Source organism: Pistacia vera, unplaced genomic scaffold (assembly GCF_008641045.1).
Source record: "Pistacia vera cultivar Batoury unplaced genomic scaffold, PisVer_v2 Contig460, whole genome shotgun sequence".
Lineage (NCBI taxonomy): Eukaryota > Viridiplantae > Streptophyta > Magnoliopsida > Sapindales > Anacardiaceae > Pistacia > Pistacia vera.
Window position 1 is genome coordinate 1142196 of NW_022196291.1, and position 23169 is coordinate 1165364.

The window sequence follows — 23169 nt, forward strand, 5'->3', positions numbered from 1 at the left end:
TTACACCCCTTGTAAAATCCATTTAATATAAAGAAAATGATTAATATAAATAACTTTATTACCTTTGGTATTCAGCCACCTTGGATAATCAACTCTCTTTGGCTATTTCTCATTCTCCTTAGTTTTTATGTGTGACCTCTTAGGTTCACTGTGGCCTAGCCGTGGCCCAATATCACAGACTATTTCATATGTTTTGTCATAACTCTTTATGAACAAAACTCCCACTGATTATGGTAGGCATCTAGCAATGCTCCATAACCCCTAAGTCACAATGAAGATATACTCCAACGAACTTTTACAATCATACATGTTGTATAATCAATCCTTCCGTTGTCTAATCCCAATTAAGAATGGATTCATGGTATGTCAAAATCCTTATCTAATTTTATTCATACATATAATGTGTCACCTGAAACAACCTTTCATGTAAATTTTATATACCCCGGCCGAGATTTCCCTTTTCAATGTATCTTGACATTTGTCTAGAACTTGTATCATCTTACCAGGTCACGGATCCCATCTTGACTATCACTTGTCCTCACACATACACACATGGCCAATCGGCTTATTAACACATGGCATGATTAGCCCATGTTTATACACATATGAACCATATGCGTTTATGCAGAATCCAACCGTGATATCTCGGTCTAAGGATTAAAAACACCTAGTATGATCTTATGATAAATCATTGACTAAATTTAAATTTCCATGTGATTCATCATAAATGGCCATATTCATAAACAGTTCACTAACCGCATATCCATGCTAATGCCCATTGATATAACTTTTATATCCACCACACCAATACCATCACATGATTCTACGAGGCATCACAGCCTACTATGTAATATTATTGCCCATTAAATATTACCTATGTGGAATATTTGATGATTTTGATCTTCTAAAGTTTTGTATCATCCGGACATTTCACATGTAATACATATTATAAATGAAGCAATAACCATATGTGAAATAAGAACACTTCTTCTATTGATAAGATAAAATGTATATACAAACTATATACATTCACATATATATACAAAACTTAATGCCTTGGAACCGACGACACGATTGGTTCCTAGGCATACACTAACAGTTGTTTCTTCTAAGCTTTGTCTACATCTTCTTCTTCGTCACATCTTTTTTTTTCTGTACACCTTCTTCTTCCTCAACCATTAACTTTCTTCTTCCCTCCACCATTAACATCTTCTTCGCCAAAGATCTGCCTCTTCCTACCCTAACATTTCGTCCAGGGATGTTATCTCCTCTTTGCATTTATATTTATATTTACAAAGATTTATGATGGATTGGGTTTTGTGTTATGATTTTGATTTAGTGGTTTAGGTTCTTGGGTTGTGTTTGATGTAATGCAAGTTAAAAGGATTGAGATTTGTTGATGATTTTCTTGCATTGTACATAGCTGGGGGTTGTAGCACCGATTATAGGTGAAGACGACTGAAAGTATTCTGAGCTAATGGATTGCTTAAGCGATCTGGTATACGCTTGGTATAAGTCTGTATATAGCAGCAAATCGCTTAGGTGATACCAGATCCCTTAGCATCTAGTATAACTCTAGCATATGACAGCAATCGCTAAGTAATTGGGTATTGGCAGTAGATCGCTTAAGCGATCAGACTTATTTATACCAGATCGCTTAACGATCCAGTAAGCGAACACCATCGCTTAAGCGACTCTGCAAATATTTTTTAAATCTATCTAACCCTTAATAAATTGAACCCTTAATAAATCGTTTAATACTTATTAGCGATCACTTAGCGAATCTTTTGATATTGGAACGTTTGAGTAAGAAATTATATCCGTAATGTTCATTAATATTAGTCATTTTTTTTAATTATTAATTATTATTAATTACTTTTTCAATTCATAGATGAAAAGAACACTTCTGTCTTTGTTGATCAACACCGTACATAAAACTGAAAGATCTATTGTTATTCTATTATTTTGTTAGTTCTTGGCAAGAAAGTAATATTAAAAATATACTATTGATATAAAATTAAACTGTGCAACCATCTGCTATCACTCTGTAGACCAAGACTAAATAGACGGATCGCTTAAGCGATTAAGGGTAATTTACTTCAATATTTCTTATCCATGTTTTATGGACATATGTTATATAGACGTAAAGACTATTAATTAAAATATAATAATGGTTATGGTCCACTGAATTAATCGTACACCTGATATTTTTATATATACGTAACATTCTACACCATATATGTTTATATAGTCGTAAAAGAACAATTTAATTAAATATAATAACGATTATGGTCCACTGAATGAATCGTACACCTGATATGTTTATATAGACGTAACACTTCTACACCATATATGTTTAATATAGCTGTAAAAGAGCTAATTTAATTAAAATATATAACGGTCCTGGTCTACTGAACGAATCGTACACTTGATAGTTTAATATAGACGTAAATATTCTACACCATATATGTTTAATATAGCCATAAAAGAACTAATTTAATTAGTATATAAAACGATCATGGTCCACTGAACGAATCGTACACCTGATATGTTAATATGACGTAAATATTCTATACATATATGTTTAATATAGCCTTAAAAGATTAATTTAATTAAAATATAATACGCGTCATGGTCCACGAACGAATAGTATACCTGATATGTTTAATATAATAGCGTAAACATTTACACCATATATGTTTAATATAGCTATAAAAGAACTAATTTATTAAAATATAATAACGGCCATGGTCTACTACTGAACGAATCGTAATCGGATATGTTTAATATAGACGTAAACATTCTACACCATATATGTTAATATAGCCATAAAGAACTAATTTAATTAAAATATAATAACGGTCATGGTCCACTGAATGAATCGTACACCTTATATGTTTAAGATAGCGTTAATCGCTTACACCATCTAGTGAAATACAATAAAAATATCCAAATGCACTGGATCGCTTAGAGATTTCATTTCTCGCTTAAGCGATCCTGTGTATTTAGACTTAGTCCTTAAGAGATCTGGTTGTATTTATATTATCGCTTAATCGTTTTTAGGTTTACACTTGGTCGTAAGCGATCATGATTGCTTAAGCGACCACGAACAGACAGAATCAATAGTGCCCAGACGCACCATCGCTTAAGCGATCCTTTGCTTTTAACCTTTGTCGCTTAAGCGATCATGTCCGAGGCAGGAGTCCATGTAATAAACGACCGTCCATATTTGATGAACGACCGTTCACTAGAAAAAAATTTAATAACGTAAAACGTGTATGGTTTGCTAGTGTAAATCATAGGACACGATGCCGGTATAAGATTTCGGTGTAAAAATACCAATGTCCGTTAACTTATTATTTAATTGAGATTATAATCAGCGTTGTATAAGAATTTAATTAAATAAATACAAGTTTTTATAATTTTTTATTTGATAGAACACGCAAAAACAAAATTATATAAAATATTAAAATAAATATTTTACAATAAAATAGGATAAAAGTAAATGTTTTCCCAATTATAAAAGTAAAAGTGGCGGTACTTTTACCCCTCTTTATGTTTTCAATGCACTTTTTTTTAGGGTTTTTATTTGAAGTTTTTTTATTTTTCATAAACATGGGCATCAAGAACCAGGCACGGCAAACGAGTACAACCATCGAAGAATTTCCAGACAATAATCAGGCTTAAAAGGTTAGTTTTCTTTTTGGAACCAATACTACGTCATTGAGGTTTTTATTTTCTAGTATCTGTATTTTTTTTCTTTTGTAAATTTTTTTACCTGCACTTTTCTTTCAAGAATAAATTTCTTTAAAGTGATTTTTTTTTCTGTAACTTGCTTTATTTCTTTCGTGCATTATGTGTTATATTGAGGATGAAATGTTACAACTTTCTAGTTTTTAGAAAATACACTTATTTGATATTTATTAAATTTTAATGACACAATTATTGATAAAAACACATAATCAAACACACATCAAGTACATAATGTCAAATTTTGAGAAAAATAATATTATACTATAATATTAAATTTGGCCATGCATACATCAATCACATATGCCAAATTTTGAGAAAATTTTATTTATAATATAATATTAAATCGACCATGCCTGTAGATATAAAAGAAATTAAGAAAAACTCATAAAAAAACTCATGGAATAATTACCTTTGATTACATGTCTCCTATCCTCTGTAGAGTCCTCTGATTTTTATTACTACTTTGCTTTCGTCTGCGTAATAATAGTGTCATAGAGTTTGCTAATTTAAATATATATATATATATTATATAATATTATATAATATATATATTGACATTTTTGATCTTAGCTTGGTACTTTTGAGTCTTTCCATGTTTGCTGTGTTCGGCAATGCTAGTTGAAATTTTAATTTTCAAGATGTATGTGAAGTCAATAAATACTGTCATTATTTTAATTTTGTATTGGATGGTTTTATTAGTTGTTATGTATGAAATTGTCACCTTTGTTTATGGTTTTATTTATATTATGAAATTGTTACCTTTGTTTATGGTTTATTATTATTATTATTCATGAAACTTGCCCTCTTGCCAAATTTGACTACTCAAACATGTTATCTATTCTAATGTTAATATCAATACAAAGCTTATATTCTATTTCACTTCCATTCTATTTGATACAGTTATATGAGTAGAGTTTATATAGAGAAAAGTTTATTGAATAACCTTCTTTATTTAAAATTTAAAATAAAAATATAAAAATAAAAAACTTTTAACATCTCAATTCTCTTAATAATATCATATTCACTTTTTTGACCAATGCTAGTATCTCTCCGAGTTTTATGTGGTACTTGTATGGTTTGTTCACATCTGTTAGATTTCTATGATTCAACAGAGTTTTTTTATTTGTGCACTCATGATTTGTTTTGGTTGGGTTGAACAGATTATTTAATTAGTATTTTGCAACCAAGAAACCAATCTTAAGGCAGATTCCCGAGCCACAAATCATTACATAAATCCATTCACAATATATTATTTTCATGACCCACTCTGCTTAAAATACCATTACATAAATACATTCACAACATATTCTTTTCATGACCCACTTTGCTTTTTTATGCGCAGTCTGTCTTCATTCATAACTTAAGTTTTGGAAAATGGATGAATGATTAGTTGACATTGGGTTTAAGGAAATTTTCCGTTTTATGGTCATACTCAATAATTTCTTTTCTTTCATTTATTTATTTATAACTCAATTTTATTTTTTGTAATAATACTTTTTTAGAATACAACAACATAAGTAGGCGTGGAGGTTTAGTTAAAAGGCAAAAGAAAGCTAAGCTCACTGACAAAAAGAGTGATCCTGCTGGTAGTACTCTCAAGATATATCAAAAAACTTACATGAAGCACAACTCAATAAGGTGCAATCTACTATAAATAGCATTGAAAAGTCATGTCTTAATCTCCTTCTCGTATACAACCAGAAAACACACTGATTCTATTGGTAAACATCATTTAGTCATTTATTTTTTAATATTTTCTTGATCACCAAATCAATTCTGTTATATCTATCATGTACACTCATTATTATATTGTTTGTTATTTTATATTTCATCTAACTTGAATTTACTTTTTTTTTTTATAACCAGCTATTTAAGTTACATTTTAGCATAATTACTATGTAATTATAAGATATACATATATTGCTTATTTTATCATTACACAGGAAAGGATAACAGAATAAGACAAATAGATCAAAGCGGTCTATGCCTCCTTACACAGAACTAAAAGTTATGCTTGACTCACGTCAAATGGTATGAATTTGCTTTCAAATATGAGATTAAGTTTATAATTCACATTCATTATTTTTTAATCAATATGTTCATAACTTTTATTATGCAGCAAAAAAAAATGGATATACTCCTCTCGTGTTGAAGTTTGGATAGAATCTCGTAAAAGAAAAAAGATAAGCAAGTTGAATCCTTATAGAAGAGATTATTGTAATAGCTTTGTATTCTCTTTAACTACTTCTTGATTTTTTATTACGCACCACATCCAAGCTAATACCATAAATTTGTTTTTTAGTCACAGTTTGATCATTAAAAAGCAACAGTAGAAGGACAATCTTATTGAATGATGATGAATATTGAAGAGGTCCTTGGCCAGAGAAAATGGCTATTTGCGTGCTTATGGTCCAGGAAAAAGTATTATCGAATTTTTTGAAGTAGACCAACTAAAGCACAACTTATGAAACAAGTACAAACAACTAGGAAGGAAGCAAATGAAAGGTTGGAGAGGCAAGGAGGGAAGCAAATGAGAAATTAGAAGAGTGAAAAAGCAAATGGAGGAGATGAATAACATGGGAAGAGATTTTCATGATGATGCTCAATCAAGGTCAACAATCTTCAATAAATAACTATCCCTTTAGATGAAATTGTAAGTTATTTTGAAAATTGCATATATACTATGAAACTATTTTTCTTTTACATTAATCATAAAGTGATATGCAAATTACATTAATCTATAGTTAATCTAATTTTTTTGTCAATTTGATATTGCAGGTTGGTGAAATTCTTAAATGGATAGGAAAGATTGCTATGACATTGAAGATTCATATTTTGTAAAAAAAATTAGTTGATAACATTTTAAATTACTAGGATGAAGGATTTATGAGTAGACAATTATTTGGTTGGAAATGACTTTGTTAATGTATAACTTTTTATGTTGAAATATTCATGATGTCATATTATCTATTTATATAAAAGAATTGCTATAAATTGTAATTTTTATTTAATTTGTTAATTATAGCAATATTTGTACAATTAATTTTAATTGAAGCAATAAATTATAAATTTTTTTATATAATTATTTGTTTCATAGCAATAATTATAATATTTAGCTACAAATTAAAAGTATTTATAGCAAGTTATTTCAATACTTAGCTATTAACAACTCTGTCCATAGCACGAATTTCACATATAGATATGACTTCAATATGTTCATAGCAAATAATTATAATATTTAGCTACAAATCAAAAGTATTCATAGCAAGTAATTTCATTTTAGCTATTAACGCACTATGTCTATAGCAATATCTTTCATATACAGATGACTTCATATGTTGTAGCAAAAAAAATTAAAATTAAGCTATGAATTCATTATAATGTGGCAAACAATATTTTTATTTAGTTACAATTTTAACTGTCACGTAGCTAAAAGGTTAATACATTGCTATGGATATATTTTTGTAGCAGAAATTTTCAAGATTTAGTTATAAATTTATATTTTTGTAGCTAAAATGCAAACATAGCTACACAGACTATTCTCCGTGGCTTAAAGGCAAAGTTTTTGCTACAAGCTTATTATTGTTATGCAAAAACATTTAAGTTTTTAGTTACATATTAATCTCATTTATAGCAAAATATAAATTGTTAGTTACGTAAGCAAAAAGTTACATGACTAAATCTTAGCTACACCACTTCTAGCTACGATAAGCTACAAAACATGGCATTTGTAGCTAAACCATTTAGCTATGTAAATTCATACTTTTGCTACAATGAACGCCATGGCTAGACATACATAATGTTTTAGTGATATAGCCGTAAAGAACTAATTTAATTAAATATAATAACGGTCATGGTCCACTGAACGAATCGTATATCTGATATGTTTATATAGACGTAAACATCTACACCATATATGTTTAATATAGCCGTAAAAGAACTAATTTAATTAAATATAATATCGGTCATGGTCCACTGAATGAATCGTACACCTGATATATTTAATATAGACATAAACATTCTACACCATATATGTTAATATAGTCGTAAAAGAACTAATTTAATTAAAATATAATATCGGTTATGATCCATGAACGAATCGTACACCTGATATGTTTAATATAGACGTAAACATTATACACCATATATGTTAAATATAGCCTAAAAGAACTAATTTAATTAAAATATAATAACGTGATGGTCCCTGACGAATCGTACACCTGATATGTTTAAATAAACGTAAACATTCTACACCTATGTGTTTAATATAGCCGTAAAAGAAATAATTAATTAAATAGGTCTATTGAACAATCGTACACCTGATATGTTTAATATAGATGTAGACATTCTACACCATATATGTTTAATATAGCCGTAAAGAACTAATTTAATTAAAATAATAATACGGTCATGGTCCACTGAACGATCGTACACCTGATATGTTTAATATAGACTGTAATATTCTACACCATATATGTTTATATAGCCGTAAAAGAACTATTTAATAAAATATAATAACGGTCATGGTCCACTGAACGAATCGACACCTGATATGTTTAATATAGACGTAAACATCTACACCATTATTTTAATATAGCCATAAAGATTAATTTAATTAAAATATAATAACGTTATGGTCCACTGAATGAATCGTACACTGATATTGTTTAATATAGATGTAAATATTCTATACCATATATGTTTAATATAGCCGTAAAAGAATTAATTTAATTAAAGTATAATAATGGTCATAGTCCACTGAATGAATCGTACACCTTATATGTCTAAGATAGCGTTAATTGCTTAACCAATCTAGTGAAATACAATAAAAATAATCCAAATGCACTGGATCGCTTAAGAGATTTCATTTTTCGCTTAAGCGATCCTGTGTTTTTAGACTTAGTCGCTTAAGAGATCTGGTTGTATTTATGTTATCGTTTAAGCGATCATAGATCGCTTAAACGATCACGAACAAGATAGAATCAATAAGTGCCCAAACGCACTATTGCTTAAGCGATCCTTTGCTTTTAACCTTTGTCACTTAAGCGATCATGTTCGAGGCAGAATAAACTTCTGCCTAGATGCACAATCGCTTAAGCGATTAAGTGTATCACTTAAGCGATTCTTCGCTTTTACTATTGGTCGCTTACGCAATTATGAACAAGACAATAAATAAGTGCCCAGACGCAGGATCACTTAAGTATCGCTTAAGCGATTCTTCGCTTTTATTGTTGGTCGCACGATCGCTTAAGCGATCATGAACAAGACAATAAATAAGTGCCCAGACGCATGATTGCTTAAGCGATCCTTTGCTTTTAACGTTGGTCGCTTTAAACATTGGTCGCTTTAAGCGATTTATAATCGCTTAAGTGGTCATGTCTGAGGCAGAATCAACTTCTGCCCAGATGCACGATCGCTTAAGTGATCTTCTATCATATACCAGATCGCTTAAGCGATCCTTTGCTTTTACTCTTGGTCGCTTAAGCGATTTTAGATCGCTTAAGCAATCATGTCTGACTCTTGGAATTTGCGTCAACATCCTCCTCTTCAGTTTCAATTTCAACTCTTGCCCTCCGTTGTTCCGCCAATAGAATGTCTTCCGTCGATGCCGTCTCCTCTCCTGGTGGAGCAACTTCAGTCATCGGAAGTTACTCCACCAGAACTTCTTCTTCTCCATTTTTGGCAGACCTAGTGGTGCCTACAATTTGGGGAGTAGATGGATTTTTTTCTGTTTCTTTAAGGATCTCAACCATTATAACTTAATCGGGAGTGGCAAAGAATGACAAAAATGCAAAGAGCAAAGAAATTGAGAAATTGCAGAAAATTGGAAGAAAAAACGAGAGAGAGAAAGGTGTTTGAATCCTGTTGTGAGAAAGAGAAGCCGAGAGAAATGTGTTTTGCCTTTCAAATTTTAAATCAACTTCTCTTTATTATACTCTAACCCACAAATGTTTAAATCTTTTTACCCTAATCCTTTTTACTGCTTTAATTACACTTAAGTGTGCCACATCATATTTTTTAATCAAAAAAAAAAAAAAAATCAAAAAGATTTTCATGGCCATTTTGTTAAATGGAAACTTGGGATGGATGGACAGCTAAATTTTCTTAAGACTTTGGTGATCAAAAGTTAATGGAGTTCACTATACAACCCACTAATGCATGACCAAGACTTTGGTGACCAAAAGTTGATGGAGTTCACTATGCAGCCCACCAATGCATGACCAAGACTTACCTAGTTACCTTTATCTTTTTATTTAGACAGACATTAATTTCATCTTTACTTCTCATCTCTCACAACAATTTTCTGCAGTTTCTTTTTTCTCTTCTGTTTCAACTTTGTTTCCTTGTAAATAGTGTGACTATACCGTGAGATGTTGTACCTAACCTTGACTCCCCATTTGTCTTCTACTTATAACACTATCTATCGGATCCCACATCGCCTGGTTGTGAAGCATAAGAAGTTGTCAATGATATCCATAAATTCCCTGTAGATACATTAACTTTATTTCTGTCATTAAGATAAAAAAATATTTAAGTTGAGAAACTCTGAAATCAGTAAAAAATTGTTAGCCAACTGCCATTAATACTCCACTGGGAATATCAGCGTACTACTTTACTTAAGCCATGCTTTAGTTTCTTCTGTTTATCTTCTTCCAAAATAATTGAATTCCCAATATATATAATATTATTCTGAAAAGTTTATTCATCGAACGGTATTCAACTATTGCAACAACTCTTACTGCCCAAAAAAACAATTCTTTTATAAAATAAAATTAATTTTCATTATTTCATTAAACATAGACATTAATTTTTTTTTCTTTTTCTTTTTTCTGGATATTGGGAAATAAAAAGAAGGCTTTGATGGGTTGGTATAGGATTGTTTTGAGTTCTGAATGATATTTCCATTAATCATATATAGCGAAGACTAAGACTAAGACTGATCAATTAATCATGAAGTAGTATAAGACTAAGAAAAGCATTTGCTTTTTGACGTGCATTAGCCATAGATTCAAGTCTGTGAGACAGGAGAACCCCACTTATTGTTCCTTTTGACTGAATGAAGTTTAGTACGAAACTCAACGAAGTTTAGTAATAGGATTCTATATTCTAGTTTCTTTGGCACCACTAGGAAAATGACAATTCCAATCTTGGAAAATATTTAATTAAATTATTGGAGAAGTCTTGTAGCCCATTCCCCACTGCAAGAGCTAAAGAACAAGCTATCATTCTTAATATATGTAAATGGTCATATTCTTAGTCAAGTAACTGGCTTATATATCTAGCCGGGCTCACGTTTCTAAGAAATTTTCTAACAAGTTTTAAACATACCAAAAATTAATGTATACCTTACATGCTGATGGAACTAGCTCAATCTCCATTAAATTAGAGATCTATTATGACAAAATCCCCTTGCAAAGCAAATCAAAGCAGAATGCCCTTCTCTCGTGACAGACTGCACTGTTTTCTTGCAATGCCCGTAGCCCATAACAACCACTTAATCATACCACTCTGCTTTCACATATAATCCAACATTGCGAATCCTTTAATTTCTAAAAGGTCTCCAATAATTTCTAAATCTGTCATCATAAAATGTCATCCTTGACATTCACATTTTGAAAAATTACAAGAACATTTTCTTGGTGGGTTCACATTATGATGAAGCATGTTCCATGACTTCCCATGTTAGTTTCACAATACTCTTGGGGTAAACAATTAATATAGAGAATATTGTAGACCAAGACTTCTAATTAAATTATTGAAGTCTTGTCACCAATTCTTTGCTGCGTGAGCCTAAGAACAACCTATAATTCTCAAGATACGTTAAAATAGAGGAAAGAGAGTAGAGCTAAATAGAAAGTTACTTCAAGCATTAAACTGTTTTCTTTCTTTATCTATTATTTGTCAATCGAGTCTATTATGTACATACCCCCATTTCTCTTATATTTATAGCAATATCAGTTCTTGAGATTTCACAAGCAAAGAAGATGGGCTGCCTAACATTGGCTTATCAACTTCTCTTCCTCCAATATTGCTCTTATATTCTCAAAACTTCCGCAACACTCTGCTCTTATGACCAAAGTATTGCATTGCTCCAATTTAAGCAACACTTTTCTTACAAGAATTTTCTTTTCGACTACGATTGTGATTCTTTAGGAGAAGAATCTTTTCTTTTAAATGAGATCCCACCACATTGTGATGGAAGATGTCCTCTTTATCAAAAAACAATGTCTTGGAAAGAGGATACTGATTGTTGCACATGGGATGGTGTCACTTGTGATATTTTAACTGGTCATGTAATTGCCCTCGACCTTAGTTGTGGGTGGCTTCATGGCGACATTCCTTCCAACAGTAGCATTTTTCTCTTTTATCATCTGCAAATGCTCAATCTTGCTTTCAATTATTTCAATCTCTCTCAAGTTTCTTCTCATTTCAGTCAATTACCTAGTTTGACGAACCTCAACCTTTCCAATTCAAACCTTAGTGGTAAAATTCCAACTGAGATCTCCCACTTGTCTAATTTGGTTTCTCTTGACCTCTCTGTATCTAATTACTTTGAATATGCTCCATGGGCAGTAAATTCCCTCGTGAGACTTGAAACAACTGTTTTCCAAGAGTTAGTTCAAAATCTTACTAAACTAACAGAACTTTGTCTCGATTATGTGGATATGTCTACAATAGTACCTAGTTTCTTGACCAATCAGTCTTATTCTCTGACTTCTCTAAGCCTTAATGATTGTGGATTATAGGGGAACATCCCAGATCACATCTTTCGCTCACCAAATCTGCAGTTCCTTAGTTTAAGTGGTAACCTCAACTTGACAGGTGCTTTTCCTAAGGTTAACTGGAGTAGCCCCCTTAAGTTTATGGATGTTTCTGATATGCGTTTTTCGAGGGAATTACCTGACTCAATCGGCGATCTCATGTCTTTGTACCATTTGCGTCTCTATAACTGCAATATAGTGGGGTCAATTCCTATGTCGCTTGGCAACCTTACACAACTTACTTGAGTCTCTCAAGTAACAACTTCGGTGGTCACATCCCATCATTTCTATCAAATCTTGTTGGTGAATTTCCAGATATTTCCATCAACTTTCTCATTTAGACCTCTCAAGGAATCAATTATCTGGTCAAATTCCTTCTTATGCTGGCGGACTTCGAAATTTAGTTGTCATTTTATTAACTCTCTCAATGGAACAATACCATCTTGATTATTTAATCTACCATTTTTTAAGGAGATGGATCTCAGCGATAACAAATTAATTAGCTCAATTCCAAGTTCAATCTTTGAACTTGATCTAAATTCTCTCTCCTTCTTCAAACAATTTAAGTGGAATTGTAGAGCTTCACATGTTTGCAAAGAATAAAAACCTTGGAGTCCTTGATCTTTCTCATAATAGTTTATCTGTGAGCACCAAATTCATAGCCTATTCATCCTTCCTACAACTTCAAATTTTGCTATTATCCTATTGCAATAGAAGTGAATTCCCATGTATCTTAAGAAACCTAGACCTCTTAGATACGCTGGATCTTTTTTTGAAAATAAAATCCATGGTCAAATTCCTGACTGGATGTGGAACACTAGTTAGGATCGTTTGTGCTGGTTAAATCTTTCTCACAACTACCTGACAAGCGTGGAGCAACTTCTATGGAAAAAATTGGAACTTCTAGACCTTCATTCCAACTTGCTCCAGGGACAAATTCCAATTCTTCCACCTTACTTGAGATTATTTTCCCTGTCAAACAACGAATTGACTGGGGAGATACCTCACTTGACTTGTAATATGAGCATGGTAGAAATTTTAGATCTTTCAAATAATAGGATAAGTGGTATAATTCCAGAGTGCATGGGAAATTTTAGCAGTCTTCGTGTGTTGGATTTGTGGAAGAATAGGTTTTATGGCCCCATTCCTGGAACATTTGTGAAGGGAAATCATTACAGTACCCTTAACTTGAACAACAATGGGTTGGAAGGACCAGTTCCACGATCTTTGCTCAATTGTTCAAAATTTGAAGTTCTGGATCTTGGAAACAAGAAGATAAATGATACATTCCCATATTGGTTGGGAAATCTTCTAGAGCTACGAGTTTTGGTTCTTTGTTCCAATAAGTTTTATGGTTCTATACGGGATTGTTCCAAGACAAACAAGTGTTTTCCAAAGTTGAGAATCTTTGATCTCTCATACAACAGCTTCATCAATTTTTTGCCTACTTTGTATTTCAAAAACCTTTAAGCCATGATGGATGTCGGTGAAGATGAAATGGATTTGGAATATATGGGTGAAGATTATTATCAAGATTCTGTTATCTTGACATGGAAAGGGCATGAAATTCAACTAGAGAGAATTATCACTACTTGCACCACCATTGATTGTTCAAACAATTACTTCCATGGAGAGATTCCAAGAGTGATTGGAAACCTTCATGCACTTCGTCTTCTCAATCTTTCTCATAACAATCTATCAGGTTGTATCCCGTCTTTGCTTGGAAATTCGACTGCTCTTGAATCCTTAGACCTCTCTTCAAATAAGCTTACTGGGAAAATTCCATGGCAGTTAGCAAATTTAAGTTTTCTTCAAGTTCTAAATTTGTCCCAAAACCATCTTAGCGGACCCATACCTCGAGACAACCACTTGGATACCTTCTCAAACAATTCATATGATGGAAATTTAGCATTGTGTGGATTTCCTTTGTCACAAAAATGTGGTACTTACAATGAGACACCACAACCACCCTCAACATTAGAAGATGATGCAGAGTCTTCAAGTGGATTCGGTTGGAAAGTGGTGTTGATAGGGTATGGATGTGGAATGGTGTTAGGGTTGACAATGGGATATCTTGTGTTCTCAATAGGAAAGCCTCAGTGGGTTATAAGGATGGTTGAAGGAGGATACCCAAGAAAAGGGAGAAGGCTGAACAACAAACGTGGAGGAAGATGAAGTTAGTGCATGCAAGAAGTTCTGTTGGCTGAGTATTGCTGCAAACTGGAAAACCAATGTTCCTTTATTTTCTTGCTGATAATATGTAGTAACATGTTTCTTTCTTGTTTTTAATCTTATGTTGTCTTTCAGTGCAAGCATTCAATTGTTATGTTTTACTACTTCCTTAAATAAAATATCAGAGTTGTTGATGGTGAAAATTAACATGGTTTACATACTTGTTAATGAGTTTATGTTCAACTCATTATCTTTAAAAGTTACATTATTGTTTTCTTGTAGTGAGACCAAGACTTTATGCTAATTAAATAACCGGGGTACTCTATCCCAATCTTCACATACCCAGAAGTTACACACTGCACGGCAAGTGTAACATCCATCAGATTATCACCATCTTGTTCAAACTTTCTTCTTCTTCTTCAAGTAAGCTTAATTATTTAAAATTATATGACTAAAATCTCGTTTGATAACCAAATTAAGGTTGCACTTTGTTCATCTTATCACCTGCACAATTAATAATATCCATGTCAAACATCTATAATCACCATAAAAAAGGGGTCTGCCCGCCTGCTAAAGCATAGTATTCTCTTTGGCAGAACACATACTTAATAAGTGGTTTATGTAGATTCATGCACGACGATGAATTAATCCACAAAAGTGAACATCATAAAATGGAATAACAATAACCACATATTTACCTATCATCTATTTTCTCTTTCACAACAGCTGTGATCACTTAAGACTTTGCTTCGGCGTGTGACTTACTGTTTGAATTACATTATTTCAATAGTGACCATTTAGTGGAAATAAGAAAATTACAACTGAGAAAATGGCTTGAAGCATTACAAAGTTGATTTTCTTAATAAAACATTATTGTTTCTAGTTAGTAGACGAAGACTTATGTTTAAATTATTGGAGAAATCGTGTAACCCGTTCCCCATTGCATGAGCTTAAGAACAAAAGCTATAAACTAAAACAAAGAATATTAAACAACATTAATTCCTGCATAACATATCTCCATCATCATCCCAGTCAATAATAAGATTCCAGAATTAATTACTTTGGCACCACTTGGAAAATGACATTTGTGATCTAGCTTAGAACCAGATGTTAATAATGAGATAATGTTCAACTGTTTACCTTCAAAATTTTAAGTTCATAAACATTTGCAGTCATAGAAATGTAACCTTTAACTCAGAAAATAGATAAAAACAGGGGAAATACAAAAAAGAATTGTGTACAGAATTTCAAGCAATAACATTAACCATATATATGTCAACCTTATCATCTTAAAACCATCTATATTCTCTTTCGCAACATTTATGATCATTTCCACTTTTGCTTTGGTGTGCGACTTGTACTGTTCAAATCAGATTATCTCAATATTATTTTTCTATATAAAACAATCAGTGCACACAAATTAAATTATTGGAAATTAGCCTAGAAATTATTGTTTTCTAGTTAGTAGACCAAGACTTATAATTGAATTATTGGAAAAGTCTTGTAGCCCGCTCCACACTGCAAGAGCTAAAGATCAAGCTATCATTCTCAAGATATGTAAACCATAATTGTCGATGACTCCAGCAGAGAATGAAGAAAGAATGGATGATATTTGTAACAAAGTGGAAGTGGAAACAGTGACATGTAAAGTTTCTGAGCATTGATAGTGAAATGTTCAATTGCTCACTATTTCTGTAGTCCTCTATTTGTTCTTTCGGAAGAAAAATGTTAGTTCTGTAGTATATTTCAGATTCTCAGTTTACCAGATGCATCTTTATTTCTTGCTTGGTGATTTTGGACAGCAGTGCTGAATTCTAATTCATGATTTTTAGCAGCATAAGAAATTATGCAATTAGTAGTAACAACTGTTTTGATGATGGGAAAGCTACGGTGACAGAAACAATCTGCGTTAAGAGGATCTTTGTTGAAACTAATTTCAGTAATGAGATACAAGAAGCCTAGGATTACTCTATGTCTGTATTCTTTATTTTCCGTACACTTTATTTCAGGAATAGCTATATATCTAAAGGCTATGGAAGCCCAAATATGGACTGAAGCATATATGCTAAAAAAGAAACCAACCAAAGTTCCTTGGACATATCTTTAAAATTGATATTCAATGTAATGCAAATATTTATCTTTCAGTTCAATCTAATCGCCAAGAGAAAATTAAGATTTTGATGGAAAGCAGAATGGTTTAAGGAGCACTTGTTTGTGAGGTTTTGGTCTTCTGTTGCAAGAAAGTTACTACTGCGGAGTGCAGTGAATTCAGGGTATGGAGTAATTGGACAAAGCATATTATTGTCGAAGAACGCTTGGCCGAAAGTTTCTCAGGGTCAGAGATTATTTGAAGTTTAAAGAGCGAGGTTCGGTTTTGGCTACACTTTTGGGATTGTCTGCATTCTTTTCAGTGGCTAAGACGACTATCACCACGCTTCAGCCTTGTAAGCTATATGGGTTTGATTTGTGTTTGTTTAATGTCTGTGTAATTTCATTACCAGAACTTATGCATTTAAATGTATATTATTACTCAGCTCTTTGAAATTTATTATCAACTATTCTCATCGGCCAGAACAATGTATATTATTGTTTTCTTGTAGTGAGACCAAGACTTTATGCTAATTAAATTACCGGAGGAGTCCTCTACCCCAATCTTCACGTACCCAGAAGTTACACACATTGCACGGCAAGTGTAACATCTATCAGATTATCACCATCCTGATCAAACTTTCTTCGGCTGGAAATGCAGTACTGGAAAGTGAGATAAACATTATTGTTTCTAGTTAGTAGACGGTGACTTATATTTAAATTATTGGGGAAGTCGTGTAACCCGTTCCACACTGCTTGAGCTTAAGAACAAAAGCTATAATTTTCAAGAAACTTGAATATTAAGTTTGGCTTCGCATAAGGAGACAGAAGACTGAAACAGAGGTGAATATAACTGGATCCGTAATTTTGTTTGCATCGCTAATTATACAGCAGTATGCATAAGGCCTGTGTGCAGTAGCAAATATTAAGTCGTAAAATTTGTCATCAAAACCAAATAACTGATACGGCTAGACTCAGAAATGTGTATTGAATTTCAAGCAATAACATTAACCATACATATATCATCTTAACCATCTATATTCTCTTTCACAACATCTATGATCATTGCACTTTTGATTCAGCGTACAACTTCTACTGTTCAAATTAGATTATCTCAATATTAACCTTACAATCAAAACAAGAAAATTACAGCAAAGAAAGTGACTTGAAGCTCTCCAAGATTATTTTTCTATATAAAACAATCGGTGCATACAAAAAGTCAGAAAGTGAAATTGGAAATTAGCATTGAAATTATTGTTTTCTAGTTAATAGACCAAGACTTATGATTAAAGTCTTGTAGCCCGTTCCGCACTTCAAGACCTAAAGAACAAGCTATCATTTCAAGATATGTAAACCATAATTGTCAATGACTCGAGCAGAGAGTGAGATTGGAAATTAGCGTTGAAATTATTGTTGTCTATGATATACGTAACAAAGTGGAAGTAGAAATAGTGACATTTTTGTTTTGAAGCCAGTAAATCAAGACCTTATATACGCCAATCAAATTATTGGACAAATTTAACATTGATGAAAATATGTTGTGAAACCATATTATAAGAAATGGTTCATCTTTCAAAGAAGAAAATTACACGCTAATCCCAAAAGAAGAAAGTTACCGAAAAGAAAGTGACTTCAAGTTCTCAAGATTATTTTTCTATATAAAACAATCGGTGCATACAAATGAAGTTAGAAAGTGTGATTGAAAATTAGCGCAGAAATTATTGTTTTCTAGTTAGTGGACCAAGACTTATAATTAAATTATTGGAGAAGTCTTGTAGCCCGTTTCACAGTGCAAGAGCTAAAGAACAAGCTATCATTTTCAACATATGTAAAGCATAATTGTTGATTGACTCTAACCACATAAATATCGTGTTTCTTTGTGAGATGTGATCTTATTTCTATGTTATTAATATGTTTTCCGTTATGTGATCTCTTAACACATTTGTCACTTCTTGAAACTTAAACTGGTGACATTTAAAGCCACCCAAATGGAAACACAATTTATGCTAAATGTCTCTAAACAATTTCTAAGATGCTCAAGCTAAAATTGTGGCTGCATGGTCTTAATCCCAGATTTTTTGTTCCGCAATTTTTGAAATGCAATGACCTCCAAAACAAAAACTCTAAAAATATGAGCACCAATTGCAAGAGAAACATAAGTGAGTTACCACTAAATGTACACTCCATTTTTAATAAAATTCTTTTTTCTATTTTGATCTCGTAGATGTAGGCTAAAAGCCAAAACACGTAAATTATTTCATGTTTTGTGTGGGTTATTATTTTTTGATATTGACGTATAATTATTTTTCATCTTCCGGATTTGGCCTATCACAACATATGTGTGATGGTTTTGTTACCTCTATATCCTATGATATGTGTGATGGTGCTGTATTAGTTTTGTATCTAAGCTTTATTTCTCATAATTTCTTCAATAGGTTTTGAACCCAAGATTCTATAAAAAGGCCGATGGGCCCACTCCTAGGTACTAAGATGGGGCCCAATCATTTTCTGACAGCTTACCGCCGGAAGCCACACGATTAATTGATTGGTTTCCAATAGGGCAAGAGGTGCCTTTAAAAAAAATTGGAAACAAAAACACGGAAACAAGAAAACAAAAAACAAAAACAAAATAAAAAAAAGTGAAAACGAATAATATGGTTTGCTTTCACCGACCTTATCGACCTTTGCCCAATCATATTTACTTCTTCTCACTCTTCCATGTTCTCTTGTCCCTTTACTTAATTTTTTGTTTACTTTTCTAATTAAATTAATTAATTAAGATTAATTTTGATTAAAGTGACAGTGCTTTAATCTGTAATGCTAACTAGAGGGCATGTACAGCTAGTTATTTGAGGATGTGTGATAATGTATAAAATTAGTTTTGAAAATTTTACCTTTTTTTTTTTTTTTAACACTAATTATTATATAGTTAAACGAAAAACATCACAACCTTATTCCGCAACATTGTGACAAGAGTAACAAGTGTAGAGAGTATACGATGTTGAAGGGTTTCACAAAACATTCACATGGGGTGTGACAGTTGAGACGTTAGATGTATTTTCTTCTAGTATATTGACAATGCTTCATAAGACTCTTTAAGAGGAGGTGCTCCATGAAAGGAGAGTATAAGAGCAGTTAGGAGTTGTTTTTTATAGTCGATGATGAAGAAGGGATTAAGCCATCTCTGCACAAACTGTTTGAGAGCTAGAGTCGCTTCCCTGATGAGTCCATGGCAAGACGAAACCAATAGACCCTGAGCTAATGAATGACGTATATATGTGTAGACTGACCCCCTCACAAGTGTGATGTTGGGGTATGACACGGGCCATTCCGTTGCGTCGATACTCTAGGTTCATAACAAATGGTATCAAAGTAGGAAAGAATACATTAACATTATAGCATTCCTTTCTAAACTATATATATACCAACTGTAAAACATATTCATATTCCAATATTCATTTACAATACAATCAATTTCAGTTTAAAAAACTCCATGGAATATATGCGGAAATAAATGACAAACCTCCAGCCATAGCAATTACTTCTTTGATCTTCTTGCTCCTTTATGAATTACAGGATCTTCCACTTGACTGCAATTTTGGGTGATGGTTTTGGGAATCAAAAATGCATCGAATGGGGACCTGTAAACTTCTCTGTCTTTGCTTGGAAATTCACTGCTCTGAATCCTTAGACCTCTCTTCAAATAAGCTTCTGGGAAAATTCCATGGCAGTTAGCAAATTAAGTTTTCTCAGTTCTAAATTTGTCCCAAAACCATCTTAGCGCCCTACCTCGAGCAACCACTTGGAACCTCTCAACATTCATATGATGGAAATTTGCATTGTGTGGATTTCCTTTGTCACAAAATGTGGCTACATGAGACACCACAACCACCCCAACATTAGAAGAGATGCAGAGTCTTCAAGTGGATTCGGTTGGAAAGGTGGTGTTGATGGTATGGATGTGGAATGGTGTTAGGGTTGACAATGGTATCTTGTGTTCTCAAAGGAAGCCTCAGTGGGTTATAGGATGGTTAAGGAGGAACCCAAAAAAGGGAAAGGCTGAAAACAAACGTGGAGGAAGATGAAGTTAGGTCATGCAAGAAGTTCTGTTGCTGAGTATTGCTGCAAACTGGAAAACCAATGTTCCTTTTTTTCTTGCTGATATATGTAGTAACTTTTTCTTTCTTGTTTTTAATTTATGTTTCTTTCAGTGAAGCATTCAATTGTTATGTTTTACTACTCCTAAATAAATATCAGAGTTGTGATGGTGAAAATTAACATGGTTTACATACTTGTTAATGATTTTATGTTCAACTCATTATCTTTAAAAGTTCATTATTGTTTTCTTGTAGTGAGACCAAGACTTTATGCTAATTAAATAACCGGGTACTCTATCCCAATCTTCACATACCCAGAAGTTACACACTGCACGGCAAGTGTAACATCCATCAGATTATCACCATCTTGTTCAAACTTTCTTCTTCTTCTTCAAGTACTTTAATTATTTAAATTATATGACTAAAATCTCGTTTGATAACCAAATTAAGGTTGCACTTTGTTCATCTTATCACCTGCACAATTAATAATATCCATGTCAAACATCTATATCACCATAAAAAGGGTCTGCCCGCTGCTAACATAGTATTCTCTTTGGCAGAACACATACTTAATAGTTTATGTAGATTCATGCACGACGATGAATTATCCACAAAAGTGAACATCATAAAATGGAATAACAATAACCACAATTTTACCTATCATCTATTTTCTCTTTCACAACAGCTGTGATCACTTAAGACTTTGCTTCGGCGTGTACTTACTGTTTGAATTACATTATTTCATATGACCATTTAGTGGAAATAAGAAAATTACAACTGAGAAAATGGCTTGAAGCATTACAAAGTTGATTTTCTTAATAAACATTATTGTTTCTAGTTAGTAGACGAAGACTTATGTTTAAATTATTGGAGAAATCGTGTAACCCGTTCCCCATTGCTGAGCTTAAGAACAAAAGCTATAAACTAAAACAAAGAATATTACAACATTAATTCTGCATAACATATCTCCATCATCATCCCAGTCAATAATAAGATTCCAGAATTAATACTTGGCACCACTTGGAAAATGACATTTGTGATCTAGCTTAGAACCAGATGTTAATAATGAGATAATGTTCAACTGTTTACCTTCAAAATTTTAAGTTCATAAACATTTGCAGTCATAGAAATGTAACCTTTAACTCGAAAATAGATAAAAACGGGGAAATACAAAAGAATGTGTACAGAATTTCAACAATAACATTAACCATATATAGTCAACCTATCATCTTAAAACCATCTATATTCTCTTTCGCAACATTTATGATCATTTCCACTTTTGCTTTGGTGTGCGACTTGTACTGTTCAAATCAGATTATCTCAATATTATTTTTCTATATAAACAATCAGTGCACACAAATTAAATTATTGGAAATTAGCCTAAAATTATGTTTTCTAGTTAGTAGACCAAGACTTATAATTGAATTATTGGAAAAGTCTTGTAGCCCGCTCCACACTGCAAGAGCTAAAGAACAAGCTATCTTCTCAAGATATGTAAACCATAATTGTCGATGACTCCAGCAGAGAATGAAGAAAGAATGGATGATATTTGTAAAGTGGAAGTGGAAACGTGACATGTAGTTTCTGACATTGATAGTGAAATGTCAATTGCTCACTATTTCTGTAGTCCTCTATTTGTTCTTTCGAAGAAAAATGTTAGTTCTGTAGTATATTTCAGATTCTCAGTTTACCAGATGCATCTTTATTTCTTGCTTGGTGATTTTGGACAGCAGTGCTGAATTCTAATTCATGATTTTAGCAGCATAAGAAATTATGCAATTAGTAGTAACAACTGTTTTGATGATGGGAAAGCTACGTGACAGAAACAATCTGCGTTAAGAGGATCTTTGTTGAAACTAATTTCAGTAATGAGATACAAAGCCTAGGATTACTCTATGTCTGTATTCTTTATTTCCGTACACTTTATTTCAGGAATAGCTATATATCTAAAGGCTATGGAAGCCCAATATGGACTGAAGCATATATGCTAAAAAAGAAACCAACCAAAGTTCCTTGGACATATCTTTAAAATTGATATTCAATGTAATGCAAATATTATCTTTCAGTTCAATCTAATCGCCAAGAGAAAATTAAGATTTTGATGGAAGCAGAATGTGTTAAGGAGCACTTGTTTGTGAGGTTTTGGTCTTCTGTTGCAGAAAGTTACTACTGCGGAGTGCAGTGAATTCAGGTGATGGAGTAATTGGACAAAGCATATTATTGTCAAGAACGCTTGGCCGAAAGTTTCTCGTCAGAGATTATTTGAAGTTTTAAAGAGCGAGGTTCGGTTTTGGCTA

General features: G+C 32.5%; 1 protein-coding gene across 1 annotated transcript; it reads left to right on the forward strand.

The window, feature by feature from the left end:
* Positions 1-14025: 14025 nt before the first annotated feature.
* Positions 14026-14868, forward strand: LOC116145125 (receptor-like protein 9DC3). Its single transcript, XM_031430560.1, has one exon. The coding sequence runs from the start codon at positions 14028-14030 to the stop codon at positions 14688-14690; it is 663 nt and encodes a 220-aa protein (XP_031286420.1). The 5' UTR covers positions 14026-14027; the 3' UTR covers positions 14691-14868.
* Positions 14869-23169: the final 8301 nt, after the last annotated feature.

Coding starts and splice junctions, on each gene's coding strand:
- LOC116145125 (XM_031430560.1), top strand. CDS start 14,028: ATGGGTGAAGATTATTATCAAGATTCTGTTATCTTGACATGGAAAGGG.